This window comes from Muntiacus reevesi, chromosome 18 (assembly GCF_963930625.1).
Source record: "Muntiacus reevesi chromosome 18, mMunRee1.1, whole genome shotgun sequence".
In the NCBI taxonomy this organism is placed as follows: domain Eukaryota; kingdom Metazoa; phylum Chordata; class Mammalia; order Artiodactyla; family Cervidae; genus Muntiacus; species Muntiacus reevesi.
Window position 1 is genome coordinate 14868739 of NC_089266.1, and position 14532 is coordinate 14883270.

At 47.0% G+C, this 14532-nt stretch overlaps 1 protein-coding gene and 1 non-coding gene across 4 annotated transcripts in view; one reads left to right on the forward strand and one right to left on the reverse strand.

Moving 5' to 3' along the window:
• TANC2 (tetratricopeptide repeat, ankyrin repeat and coiled-coil containing 2) overlaps nt 1-14532 on the reverse strand; it is a 373034-nt gene that overhangs the window by 7821 nt on the left and 350681 nt on the right. For all 3 annotated transcript variants that reach the window (XM_065909779.1, XM_065909778.1, XM_065909776.1), the window contains 6 exons: nt 13926-14049; nt 8515-8690; nt 7895-8027; nt 6412-6503; nt 4368-4514; nt 1551-1651 (listed from right to left, as the gene is read on the reverse strand). In XM_065909779.1, the coding sequence (XP_065765851.1) occupies nt 1551-1651; nt 4368-4514; nt 6412-6503; nt 7895-8027; nt 8515-8690; nt 13926-14049 (773 nt within the window). The remainder of the gene's footprint in view (nt 1-1550; nt 1652-4367; nt 4515-6411; nt 6504-7894; nt 8028-8514; nt 8691-13925; nt 14050-14532) is intronic.
• Nucleotides 3700-3833, forward strand: LOC136150443 (small nucleolar RNA SNORA27). The gene has a single exon (XR_010659866.1). It is a non-coding gene; the product is annotated as a small nucleolar RNA SNORA27 (small nucleolar RNA).

A 14532-nucleotide genomic window follows, 5' to 3' on the forward strand; every position in this document is an offset into this window, starting at 1 on the left:
GTTATTCTGAATCACAGGAATCACCAGGAGCTGAGGACCTAGTCACGGTCTTAGAGAACTGTTAGCGCCTGAGTGGGGTGGGTTGGGGGCGGGGGGCGTCTGGGGGCTTTCGTTGTGTCTGATTTGTAAGGAAGGAAATAGGCAGACTGTCATTCCGGAAGAGCCCAGAATGATTCCCTAGCTCCTTCAGCCTCCATCTTCCTTCTGGCCTCTCTGGGATCAGTGGAGAAATGTCCCCATTTTGTTCAGTCCAGCTAGGCCCTTCAGGAAGTGTCTCTTAGTGCTCAAATGCACATCAGGTAGTCTGAGGGTTGGGTGGGGTTGTCATTTACAGGGACACTGTCAATTAGCTTAGGAACAAATCAGTAACTACGATATTAAAGAATCTTGCTGATCCAGCAGAATTTTTTCTTTACATTTTGGCTCCAATTTTCAGGCCTGTTCCATCCCAGGCAAGGACCCTGTCCTCTTCTGCCCTGTCTACCTCTTGCCCCGCTGCACTGTGGCTCCTCCACCCGGCTACGGCAGAGCTGGGCAGGTATCAGGTGTGCTGACGAGGAAACTCAGACTATCGTTTACAAACAAGGATACAAACTGTCACAGATACTCCCCTCTGCTCTGTCAACCTTGCCCAGAAAAGGGGCAGTGGCCTTGTGAGGAAGGAACCATCCCAGGGGAAAGAGAATCTGATAGTCCAGCTTCTGTAAGGCCTCTGTTGCCCCACTTAGCCAAGACTAAGATCACTGCCACCGTCATCTCGAGACTTAACCTGGGTCTGATTTCCAGGACAACAGTTCCCTGGTCATGGCCATGAATCTGAAGCAGTTCTCTGACAGGCAGAGTTGGGGAGAAGGGCAGAGCATTGGGCAGGTGGCATCAAGGACAGGGATCAATGATCTATAAAGATCACTGATGGCAGTCTAGATCTTTCTGGAGCCTTTCCTGCCCCCTGGGCGTGAGGGATGGGTTTCTCTGGGGCCCTCGCAGTCCTGGCCCCAGGTGCTCCTGTGTTCCATGCATTTATGGTGTGGTGCTGGGAGGGGCGGGTAGGTGAGAAGGAGGTCTGATGCCATCAGACTAGAGGGGAGCCCCAGAAGGAAGACTAAGTGATCAGGGGACCCCCCCAAATGCCTCTAAGCAAAGAAAGAGGAGTCTGTCATACGTGACCCGTCCTACATTTCCCTCTAAAAGGGTTGGGAGGATATTCTGCTCTCTCTCAAGAGACTGGTGTCTCTGTGCTGTCTGTTTTGGGGGTTAAAAAAAGTGACTGAGAGATGGCAGAAGCCTCTTGGAAGAAGGTGCCATTCTCCAACAGTGAATAGGTATTTTTCTCCCACAGTACAATGCTCTATCTCCACAGCCCCAAAGGTGTGCAAGCTGTAAGATGCGCTCTGTGCTTGGGGTAGGTGGGGGGCCGTCCCCAAAGCTTGGCCCTGAGAGTCCTCGGGGACAGACACAGTGGGTACAAATGCCCCAGGGTGGCCGATGTCACCTCGGCCAAATTTCCAGAAAGAGACCTCTTGCTCCTCACCCTCTCTCTCTCTCCTCACCTGCTGCTGCGTTTGGCCCTTGCTCTCGCATAGTAAGCTTCATAAGATTTCGGTTTCAGCTCCAGGGCCTTAGTAGCAAATTCCTCCGCCATTCCAAAATCCTGTCATTACAATAGGTGTGCAAATGAGTCATTGAAGAGATATGAGAAATAGACAGCTTGGGAAGAAAACAGATTATAGGTACATTTCTTTGACATTTATGGATGGGGCACCTGGGGTTCTCGACATGCCTGGCGTGGCTCTAGCCACGTGGCCCAAATGCAAGTTCCTTCGGCATTTTGCCTTGTGTGGCTCTGCAGTGGCTCCTGGGAATTTATCTGCCCTGAAGAACAAAAATGCTTTTTGTCTGCCCTCTTTCCGCAACAATGTTATTTCTGTCCCAGAAGCCAAATGTCAACCCACAGAAGCTCCTGAATTTGGAAACCTGAACTCCTGTTGCACACCTGTGTATGAGGCAAACACACACATTGGCATCTCGTGTGGACCCTCATCCTACCCCCCATCTACCTGCCTCCCCCACTATTCCTTGGTTTCAAAGGGGTAAGAAAAATCCAGGAAGATAGGGTTGTGTGAAAAAGAACTAACTGGCCATGGACAGTGGATGGAGGAGGGATGTCAGGCAGGCTTGGGTTCAATTCTCGGTTCTGCTCTGTAAGCCCGTGTGTTTGCTCATCTGTACCGACCTCCCAGGTAGGACTAAGAGCAACAGAGCATTTGAAAGCCCCCCACACAGGAGATGCTCAAGAAACGGCAGCTTCCCTTCTGTTTCACAGAGGCTTCTGGGGCCTGCTCCTTCTCTTAACTTGTTCCTTGCTTAGGAAACATTTAAAGTTAAAAAAACAATTTTGAAACAAAAGAGAAGCTGGGCTGTGACTGGGGTCTCTGCTGTCACCTCATCTCTCGATCACTGAGGTTCCCTGGAGGAACACGGTTCCATTGGTCCTAAGAAGCCCTGGGAACAGGAACCACGGCAATGAAGCCATCATTTTCAAGACAGCTTTACACACTAAAGGGGGAGGTTTTCTTCTCTTCTAATATGAAAGCCATAGGACAGCACAGTAGCCTCTGCTTAAGCTTGTGATTCCTAAAGCAGAGCAAAGGCCCTGTGGTGGAGGTAAAAATGAAAAAAAAAAAAAAAGTTTATAGGCAACTTTCTACCAAAGTTGACAGATTTCAGGTGGCCCTGGGAGGCAATCTGATGTGGTGCCTAAGAGAAAATCTCCTATCTTATAGCATCGGCTTCCAGCTCTACTATTTTCAACCTAACCCGTTAATTTTTTCTTCTGCAATGATCATTATTTCTGAGGTAATTAGAACTTTTTTAAGAAGCAGAGCATCTGTGAGGCATAAAGCGGCCAGTAGGTAGGTGGCAGCTTTGGAGTTTCGTCTCATGCTCACCAGCTGGAGCTTAGCAGACCCTCAGTGCTCTGCCTCCTGTTCCACGTCAAAACCTCACTGCTTCCCCCTGAGAACCTCCACCACTGTATCCCTGTATTCCTCAGCACCTGGAAAAACTCTGCCTCTTAGGGCATCGCTGTGCTCTCTGAGACACCCACGTCTGCTTATTTATCAGGGCTCTTCTCACTGCCAGCTTTTAGATGGATGGTCAAAAGGTCATTTTTCTGGAGCTGACAGAAGATCTCTTGCCACAGAGGCTGTAAGGTCACTGCTGGACACCTGAGTTCTTTATTCTGTTATTCAAACGTTCCTGTTTGGCTAGGATTACTTTTGTCTCCTGAGGAACCTGAGACCTCAGGCTGGTGGATGTCAGAGGTTCCTGATATGAGCCTGGCTATTCCAGGGATCTGAGAGAGGGTTCTTGGCTCAGCAGTGTCTGTATATCAAGAGGGCAGCAGCTGAGGGCATCACAGGCTGTATCTAGGCAGGCAAGAAGAACCAAGGGCTATTTAGGGGATAACAAAGGACCAGGAGGGGTTTCCCTGGTGGACCTGCCAATTTAGGAGATGCGGGTTTGACCCCTGGCTCAGGATGATCCCCTGGAGAAGGAAATGGCAACCCACTACAGTATTCTCGGCTGGGGAAATCCCATGGACAGAGGAACCTGGTGGCTAAAGTCCATGGGGTTGCAAAAGAGTTGGACATGACTTAGGGACTAAAGTAACAAACCAAAGGACCAGAAGGAGTTCTGAGACTCCTTCTGTGATAAGAAGGGACCTGGCACATTAGAATGAAAGGATGACATTCAAGTGGGGCAAAGGAAATAACCTTTTAAAACTCAGGCAAACTGGGTGTTTGTCTTGTAACCTGTCAGAGGAAACATTGTAAAAAAAAAAAAAAAAAAAAATAGAATGAAAGGATGAGGAAAGAAGTGAAAGTTTAAGATTAGCCTTACACATTAAACCTTGAAGTCCGTGGTCCTGGGCCCTCTTTTCAGCCCTTCCTTAAATGATGAGGGGGTCTCCCAGAAAGGAAGGGAATGACTACAATTGAATCTAACTGAAGCTGGGAGTTCCAGGGTCCACTGCGCTCATCTTTTCCCAAAGACCAAAAACCTGACTTGGGGGCAGGGCAGGATGGTGATGAGTATTCGAAATTACTTTCAGTGGGAATCAGGAAAATTCAGAAAGCTACAAAGTGCCCACAGAATTCATTTTTTTTTTTTTTAACAGTTTGAGATACAGATTGTAATGCTTAAGTCTTGATTTCTTTCAAATTGCAAATGTCAGTGCTCTGTGAAGGACAACCAAGTTTCAAATGGGGCAGACAAGGATTTCAGGGGCCTGGTAAAAGCCAGGGTGTGACATGGATCATCAACTCTCAGGGCTGTGGAAAGGAGCTGGGCTGAGAGGCACTTACGTTCATTTTCCTGCGACAGCGAGACAGGTTGAGGAGGAGGGACACCTTCAGCTCCCGGAAGGTTTTCAAGTCCTCACCAAACCCTTCTCTGGGGAACTTCTTCAGGGCATACTGGTAGCGCTGGGCGGCTTCCTTCACTTTACCTTTCTAGTGGGGGCACAAGACAGCAAAACACACTGTTGGTCTGCAGAGCCGCTGAGGTCTGTTCCCGTTCCCGTCCTTTGTCCGCGGTTACCACTCAGGGTAAGCCCTCCCCACCTCCACCCCAGTGGTGCAAGGACAAGGTCCCATCTCTTCCACTGGAAGCTCACCTGGCAGGCAAGGCATAGTGAGGGAGATTCCCAAGACACAAGCCAGAGGCACAAAGCTTTGGCAAATGAAAGACCTGGGGCTCCAGCTTCCCAACAGGATTCCCAAACGACTGACCGTACTCATTCCAAAGGAGCCTGTTCTTGGCCTAATCTCCCTGGGACACAGCATTTCCTAGTCCCGATTGCTCCAAGTTTATCACTATTTCTTGACCTTTGGCTTATCTGGAAAACTCTTTTTGTTCCACCTTGCCAGTCCTCTAGAAAAGGCCATGCTCTTCCTCACAGAGGATGTGAGCTAAACCAGTCTATCTGTTGCTTCTCTAATACTACTGATAAAATAGTCTCAGTGAGTCTTTCTGTTTTTGGAAGGGGCATGGGGCACAGTGGTGCTAGAGAAGTGGAACTGAGAATCTGTGATTCTACCTGACTAGGTAGTAGGCATTTTCCAAGTAACTCTATGAATCACCGAGGGACCTGGGTCAAGGGACCTTGAACTTTTCTTAAATTTTTCTTCTGAAAATCTGTAAGCTGAGCCCAGAATGGTGCAGGAGGCACCTTCCATTCTGTTAGCTCATCTTTTTATTCCTTCCATTCCTTCTGTGTAGTTGTAACTCCAGCCAGAGATCCTGAGCTTGTATTTTCTCTTTCACTGAGGACAGACTTGGAGTCTTCCAAGGCAGAATTTTGGGTGGGAACAGGAGTAGCTCTGGCTGTTCTCATTAGGAGGCAGGACACCATGTCTCAGGATGCCAGAAGTTATGTCATAAATCGGGCTTAGGTTCTGGACAGCACTGCCATTCTCAAGTCCATCAACACGACACCTAGAGAGGCCCTTCTATGAAGTCATGTAAAATCAAGACTGGGCCAGAGCTCAAGCTTCCCAGAAGCCTAAGGGACCTAGATTATCAAGCTTTCACGCAATGGTCCTCAGGAAATACAACTCAGCTCACAGGAGCTCTGTATACTTCTTACATAAGGCGGAAATAATGTGTGTCACAGTCATTTCCTCATCTCTTGGCCTGGCATGTCTCAGTGACACCCGCTGCCAAAAGCTGGGTTGGATTTGCATTTACCTTCAGGAGGAGAAGTTTCAGCAAGTCCTCATACAATGAGATGACTCTGACATGGAACATTCTTAACGCTCTTCCTACAGCCCCTGGGAGTGTGTGTGTTAGGGTATGGAGCCTTCAGCCTGAATTGTGACTACAAGACTCCATATCTTTTCCGGTTGTCATTCAGTGAATGATTTCAAGTAAGTCTGTAACTGCTCTTTGTCTCGGTTTCCTTATCTTACTCAGGGAGGCTGATAAGCTATTATTACTACGGACTTTTAAGTCTACACATATAGTAAACATAAAAGCTAAAATCAGTGCCTCTTGCCCACATACTGGGAATATCTGCACTACCTATTTTTCTTCTCCTTGTCCCATGGTTTTCAGGCTCCGATAAACAGATTCCATGTAGAATCTATGGCACCGCCTATCAGCGACCAGGTAAAAACCAGGTCTTTAGGTTGATCAGCTGTGGGCACGTATAGGCTACTCTTGCTCCCTTGTTGAGAAAGCAAAACCTGGGATCCTCAGCTTATGAGCCCTCTACTGAGGGATGGCATTCTCCTGATGACTCTAGAACCAAGAAGCAGAACTGACAGCATGCCACTCTACCAAGACTCTGGTGAAGTCTACCTGCAGGGAAGAGTCAGCGGCCATCTGGAGAAACCTCCTTCTCCTCACCTTATAAAACATGTCCCCCTCTTCCATCAGCTTGCTCAGCAGGATGATCATGATGTCTGGTTTGGAGGTGGCCATCGCCCATGTGGCTGGACCTGTAGTGTACAGGATGCATGATGGGTAAAAAACTCATACAATGTAAGGGTGGTAGGAAGCTAGGTGAAAAAAACACCCTGGGGGGGATTTCTGCTGAGAGAACAACTTGCTCCACAACATTGGCCTCGTCTTTTAGAACTGGGAGTGTCTCAGCGCCTCCCACTGCCAAGAAGCCGCGTTGGATTTGTATTCACCTTAAAATAAGAATCTCTAAACGGTCAGAGTCTGCACCATCGGAGGGCAGCAGAGCCTGCGTGTTGTATTCAGGCAGGCGATGCTTAGTCTGGAGTTACTTTAAATAAGGAACTTGGGAGAAAAGGGTTTATGTTAAATGTCACCATAGGATTTTAAAAAATCCAAAAAGGGTAATTTATTTCAGAATCTGGGACTCAAAACCCCCAGCTGTTCAGTCTCTTTAATTTTTAAGCATGTACTCTGGAGAAGGGAAACCATGAACACTTCTAAAGGCTCCCTTAATTTGTAAGTACCAAATGGGACCCCTGGGATTCACACTGGACTGTTCCAGTGTGAAACAAGTCATCGTGACAGAGGACCACTCTACCCACAAAGAGAAAGAAAAGGTTAACTCGATTAGTTTACAGATGCCTGAATTATTTACCAACTAAGCTTTTCTGGGTTAGTTATCAAAAGTTCAAGTTATTCTCTACAACAGTCACTTAAAAAAAAATATCTTCTTTTAAGGTGAAGTAAATTAAAAGATTAGAGGTGTTGGGGACTCATGCAGGCTAAATCAAAGAGGAGAAGGCAAAGCTGACCAAGCCATCAGACCACGCCTGATGCTGACAGCGGTGAAATATACCTCGTGGGCGACTCGGTAACGTCTGACAACCTTCAAAGAAAGGAGAAAACAAAAAGTTGTAGGAGAGGAAAAAAAAAAATGGATGAAGGTGAAAAAAAAAAAAAGAAGGAAAAAGCAGCAGTGAGAGGCAGGCAGCAAAAAAGCCAGCTTATCAGCCAACCCTCGTCTACGGGTCCGTGGGAGGGGCAGCGGAGGGGGCAGCAGCCGCAGGGACCCGAGGGTCCGAAGCACATACAGAGCAGGGCAAAGCGAAGGCTCGCACAGGGTTCCAGGGTGCTCACAGGGCACGGCTGCTGCCGAGGCAACAGCGCCGAGATGCACTTAAGGTCAGAGCAGCCTCCCGGCTAAGGCGACTCGGGGCATGGCAGATAACCACGTGACTTTGGACACGGGGTAGTGTAGACGAGGGCTCTTCTCTGGGCCAAGAGTCTTTCTGTTCACTTGGATAATAACAGGGCCCAGGCAGAGGGGAGACTATACACGTTCACACCGAACGCCCAGGGCAGCCAGACCACTGGGCCAGTCTGGCCGCTGGGCACAGATGGCCAGCACCTTCCTCCTTTCTCCTACCTATCTTGGCTCCTTTCTTCAGAAGGGTGACAACAACAGAAGTGTTCCGGCACCCCACAGCCCTGTCCAGAGGGCGCATTCCGCTGTAGTCCACGTGCTCGATCATGGCCCCGTGATCCACCAGGAACTGGACCTAGGACACGATCAAGCAGCATGGTCAACCCGGGTGTGAGGCTCCAGCTGCTGCCTGACCTTAATCAACTGCTGGTGTGAACCCAGGGTGGTGCAGCTGTAAAGAGCCCGCCTGCCAATGCAGGAGACGTGGGTTTGACCCCTGGGTCGGAAAGATCCTCCAGAGGAGGAAACGGTAATCCCACCCAGTATTCTTGCCTGGGAAATCCCACGGACAGAGGAACCTGGCAGCATACAGTCCACGGGGACGTGGAGTCAGACACGACTGAAGCCACTGAGCGCAGCACAGGTGTGAACCAGGCGGGACAGTGCTGGTGCTCCAGGGCCAGACCCCGGGGCCTGGTTTGCAGTCGTGTTTGGAATATTCCTGAGCTCAAGCAAGTACAGATCTGAGAACGTTGTATCAGGAATCATCAACCCCAGACAACACTGTGGATGGAGAGCCTTCCCTCCTCCTCCCACCCTGGGGGCTGGTTAAAGGCACTCACCACCTCAGCGTCACCGTAGAAAGCGGCTAGATCCAGCGGGGTGCGGCCGTTCTTATCGGCGTGGTCGGTGGCAGCTCCGTTATCCACCAGAGAACGGACCACCGAGAGATGACCCTTCAGACAAGCCCAGCTGAGGGCGGTCAGTCCTTCTTTGTCCATGAGAGCAATGGAGGCACCTACAGAGCAAGCACATCACAGGGCTGAGGAAACAGGAGCAACAGGAGAACTCACAGCAGGAGCGAAAGCTGGGTTTTAAGGTGTGCGAGTGTGCTCAGTTGGGTCCGACTCTTTGTGACCCCATGGACTGTAGCCCGCCAGGCTCCTCTGTCCATGGAAATCTCCAGGCAAGAATACTAGAGTGGGTTGACATGCCCTCCCCCAGGGGATCTTCCCAACCCAGGTCTCCAGAATTGCAGGCCGATTTTTTTACCACTGAGCCATTTAGGGTGTATATTCGGCCAAAGCACAGCTTCTGCTTCTGGGGTGTTACCTCTTAATAAAGCTGCTAACAAAACTGCTGCCAGGAGTGGTCAGTAGAAGAGTCCAGTTCTGTGGGCATCCTAGGTTCTGCACAGTCTCTCCTGAACCTTACTGTCTCTCCTGAAATTTCACTACTCCCCTGTGAGAATCCTCTACTTTAGCCAAAATGGATGTGTTCCCCGCCTTGAAAGTCCCCCGCAAGTGTTCCTGTACCCTCACTTCTGGTTATGTTGGTCCCACATGCGGACACCTTTTCTTTCCCCATATGGGACTTGCCTCACTTCCCCCCATTCTCTCCATCTCAAACCTCCCTGTCTCCAAGAGGCCTCTCCTGTTCACTGTTACTCATCTTGAATCTGCTTGACACACGTCACCTTATTCTGTTATTCATCTTTTTTTTTTTTTTAATGTATGCCACTTATATATTATAAATTCTCACGGAATGTTTTCTAAACTCAGCAAAAGTCTTTCATTTTTAATAGTATAAACTCCTTGAGAGATTCTCATAGAATAAGGAGCTCAGAACATGTTTATCATTGATGATAGCACCAGGCCACCTTCTCCCTCCTTAGAGTGGGAGGGAAATGGACTCATGGGGAAGAGGCTGGGCCCAGGCCAGGAAGGGAACTAGGAGTTCAATTAAACTAGTCAGCCTTCAACAATTCCATCCCACTCGCTTTGCCTATTTTATATTCTGCATCTTTTTCTCTTCAGCATTTCTCTAGGAGCAAGCATACTTGACACACTGTTTTGTAATGAGTCTAAAATTCAATCTATATTTGGTCCTTAGCCTAGGTTGTAAGCACTTGGGTGGCAAAGAGCCTGTCACTCCCTTGTGGGTTTTGAAGAGTACCTAAGGTGACTATTTCCACACAGTTGGTGTGTCATGCTCACTAACAAAATGAGATCAACTTACTGCACACACAGTATACTTTTCAGGCTGCCTCCTCACTGGATGTCAGATTCAGATGTCAGATCTGATTCGGATGTCAGATTAAGCCTGGGACCTGCCACAACTAGGCTCTGGAGCTCCTCGGCAGTCATGTGGCCTATCCCCTCTGTGTCCTGAGACGTCAGATAACCAGATTCTGGCTTCCCGCGACAGGATGAAGGGCTGAATGGTACCATGTTCCTAACCCTGAGAAGAGTCATCTATGTACTGGGTCCTCTAGTTTAGGACCCAAACGCTGATTCAAACACAGAATGAATTTGAATATGGGACAGCATCTAAGGAGGTTTCTCAGATGCAGCATCTATAAATTTCCTGGAGAGAGTCTCCAGGGGTTGAATAAACAGAAAAAGAAGCTTCTGGATATAAATTACAGATAAACTGATTTTTACGAAGATGAGGGAAGCTGGAATTTAAGAAAAGGAGATATATAAACATATTATTCAATTTACTATGAAAATCCAATTTGAAACCTTCTTCTTCTCTCTTTCCTTCTCCCAGCAGTTAATAGAATCAGTCCTCCCAAACATCTATTTAATTATTTTGAAACTTTTAAGAATTTTATATTGGAGTATAGCTGATTAACAATGTCATGATAGTTTCAGATGGACAGCAGAGGGACTCAGCCATACATACACATGTATCCATTCTCCCCCAAACTCCTCTCCCATCCAGGATGCCACACAACAATGAGCAGAATTCAAAGTGCTACACAGTAGGACTGTGTTGGTTATCAATTTAAAATATAGCAGTGTGTAGAGGTCCATCCCAGACCAAGCCTCAATTTCAGAAGTCTGTGGAGTTCTCGTCAACTCATCTATCCATATGTCCTACGTATGATCAATCTATATATATCCACAATCTTTTTTGCACTTTGCCCTTCTGTTCTATGCTAACGGCCACTGCACCTGTATTTGGCATCGCCTCTCATCTATTTAACGACAACGGCTTCCTAATTGATCCCCAGGTCCACTATCATCTCTTCATCAACAAAACTATTCACGCTACTGCCAGATTTTCTTTTTTTAAGGCACAACTCTGGCACTGATTGATTCCCTTTTAAAACAATCTTGAAAGGCTCCCTATTGCCTTCAGAGAAGTCCAAACTCTTTGCGTCTGCTCCTTTCCTTATGTAAGTTTATTGATTTACTTGTGGCTGTGCTGGGTCTCTGTTGCTAGGCAGGCTTTCCTCTCGCTGTGGAGAGCGGGGGCTACTCTCTGGTTGCAGTGCTCAGGCTTCTCATTGTGGTGGCTTCTCTTGTTGCTGAGCACAGGCTCTAGGGCAGGCAGCCTTCAGTAGTTGCAGCTCCTGGGCTCTAGAGTGCAGGCTTAATAGTAGTGGCGCATGGGCTTAAGTGTTCCTCAGTATGTGGGATCCGTTTGGACCAGGGATTAAACTCATGTCTCCTGCCTTGGCAGGCAGATTTGGATTCTCTACCACTGAGCCACCAGGGAAGCCTCAATCTCTTCCTTTTCAATTTCTTCCCATATACGTTTCCAACAGTCCTCATGTACATCACTGGACAACTTGCATATTTCCCCAGTCTTACTGTATACCTGTTCCTCTTCTCTGACCTTTCATTTACATTATATCCCCTCCCTGAATACAGAACATTTTTACCTACTCAAATTTCAAAGTCTGTCTTGTTCTAACTCAAATACCTTTATCAGCACACTCAGGATTATCTGCTTTTTAAGGCAGCTACTTATCTTTGTTTCATCCCCTCCTTGCCAGATTATAGACCCTTTGAAGACACAGATTATAGTATATTAATTAAAAAAAAGATCACAGTTCCTAGAACAGTGTTTTGCAAATAATGTAAGCTAAATACACATCTGTAGAATTCATTGGTTGAGAGAAAGTCTCTGATTTAAACGTGAAAGAATGAAACAGTATGGAGACCAGAATGCCTGCAGTGAAGGAGGACAACTCTCTGAAATCTGTGTCTGATGAGCTTCTTTTTAAAAAATGTTATTCATTTTTTAATTGCTTTAAGGATAATCGCTTTACAATATTGTGCCAGTTTCTGCCATACACCGACAACTGATGAGCTTTTTCTATGGGTGTGTGGCAGACCCTGGGCAGTCATCTACCGCTTATCTGTGGTGAAGGGTCTCCCTTTTCCAGCAGACTTGGGGTGTTCTGGGACATTTACTCCTGCTGTGTCTTATCCTGAGTATCCAGGCATATCCCCCTTGCTCCCCAACACCCATGTCAGCAGAATGAAAGATCAGTCAGTTCGGTTCAGTTGCTCAGTTGTGTCCGACTCTTTGTGACCCCATGGACTGCAGCACCCCAGGCCTCCCTGAGTTGGAGTAACTCATGTCTATTGAGTTACTGAGTTGGTGATGCCATCCAACCATCTCATCCTCTGTCGTCTCCTTTTCCTCCTGCCTTCAGTGTTTCCTAGCATCAGGGTCTTTTCAAATGAGTCAGCTCTCCACATCAGGTGGTCAAAGTATTGGAGTTTGAGCTTCAACATCAGTCCTTCCAACGAACATTCAGGACTGATCTCCTTTAGGATGGACTGGTTGGATCTCCTTGCAGTTCAAAGGACTCTCAAGAGTCTTCTCCAACACCACAGTTCAAAAGCATCAATTCTTCGGTGCTCAGCTTTCTTTATAGTCCAAATCTTACATCCATACATGACTACTGGAAAAACCATAGCCTTGACTAGAAGGACCTTTGTCCGCAAAGTAATGTCTCTGCTTTTTAATATGCTGTTTAGGTTGGTCATAACTTTTCTTCCAAGGAGCAAGTGTCTTTTTATTTTATAGCTATAGTCACTATCTGCAGTGATTTTGGAGCAAAAAAAAAATAAAGTCTGCCACTGTTTCCATTGTTTCTCCATCTATTTACCATGAAGTGATGGGACTGGATGTAATGATCTTTGTTTTCTGAATGAAGGATAGATACTGTGAAACCAGGTTGGTCCGGTGGTTTGTACTGGGGAAGCAAGACCCACTTTGCACATGGGGAAAACTGTTCTCTGATTCGAATTGACTTTTTTGAGTCCGAGGTAGTGAAGACACATCTTCGGGGGTGAGAGCGAAAGATCCAGTAAGTCTGACTGAGCTGTAATTTGAAATCTGAGAACAAACCTTGCCTTCTTCCCACATCAACTACCCTTCAGCAGCTCCAGCCTGGGCATGGTTTTCAGGAGCTTGTTTTCCTTGAAACATATGCACTTGTGGATACTAATGATGAATGAGGGAGGCTCACTGGGATGGGAGTCAAGTCTGGTCACAGTCACACAACCTCCAGCTTCAATGAAACACTCAAGCTCCACTAGGTGGTACTGCAGAGTCAGCGACTGGAGCTTTTCTACTACAGAGGTTCCCGCATCACTCATCATTGGTCTGCAGAGGTGACTCAAGTCACAGCCCTCGAGGGGAGCCTGGAATGCTCTGGATGGTGTGACCACAATCTCCTTTAACTTACTTCTCATTCACCAGGAATATGTGAATGCTGGTAAATGTTAAAGGGAATTTATTACAATAGGAGGATAATATTAATACCCTGATTCCTCAAATAGGGTCCCATGGTCAGCAATCGTTTAAACCTTCATTTGCTTCCTTCTGATACAAGAAAAATATTAGTTGTGCAGGCTGACAAAAGAATTGACAAAGTTAAAGTCAGAATACAGTCTCTGGAAGATGAACATTTATCAAGTGCATATTAAAAACTTCAAAGTTGGGAGAGTACTGATTTGAATTAAAGAACTTATACGATGTAAATTTGATTAGGATACCCAAAACCCCTCAAGCCATAAAGAAATAGAGAATATAAGAGTTAGAAAGGCACCAAGTTAGAATTAGAACATCAGAATCTAGAAGAGAAGAGAGGAGACAGACTTTCACTTTCTAATCAAGTGGATTAAGAATACTCATTCTTAACACCTCTTGGAATCCAGCCCTGGAAATCACCAGTTCTGGGTTATGATGGGTACTGACCACCAAGCTCTGGCGTCCTAGGACTGACCTTGAGCAAGGAGAAAGTCCACAGTTCCCAGGTGGCCTTCGGAAGCCGCCATCATCAGGGGAGTACGGCCCTGCTTGTCCGCCATGTTGACATCAGCTCCGTGGGTGAGTAAAAGATCAACGATCTACAGGGGCAGAGAAAGGGGGACAGATGAGCCAGGAAGCATGCCACCCCCCACACCACGTGAATTCCCTGCAAATCACCTCTAATGAAACTTGCCACTGCAAGAACCCCCTCTAGTTCCTGCATGGTCTAGTACTGTGGGATTTGATCACTGACTTTCTTAGGGAGAGCCAAATGAGAACTCAACTCTAAATGTCTGGCTCAGACACTAAGTAAAAAAGAATTCAAGATTAACAGAGGCCAAGATGTAGACTAAACAACCCCATGATGGAAGCACCAACAGGAGTCACTGCCTACGTCAGGGCCATTTTATTGACTTCCAGGGGTTGCAAAGCTGCCTGCAGTGAATATTTACCACTGAACAGAATGCAGTAAAGTGCCTCTCACAACTCTTCAGCACTGTTTGGCGCCTAGGACTACTCAAATTTTTTTCAAAGATTATAACCAATATGCTTTCTTTTCTGTCCTACCCAGAATTTAAACA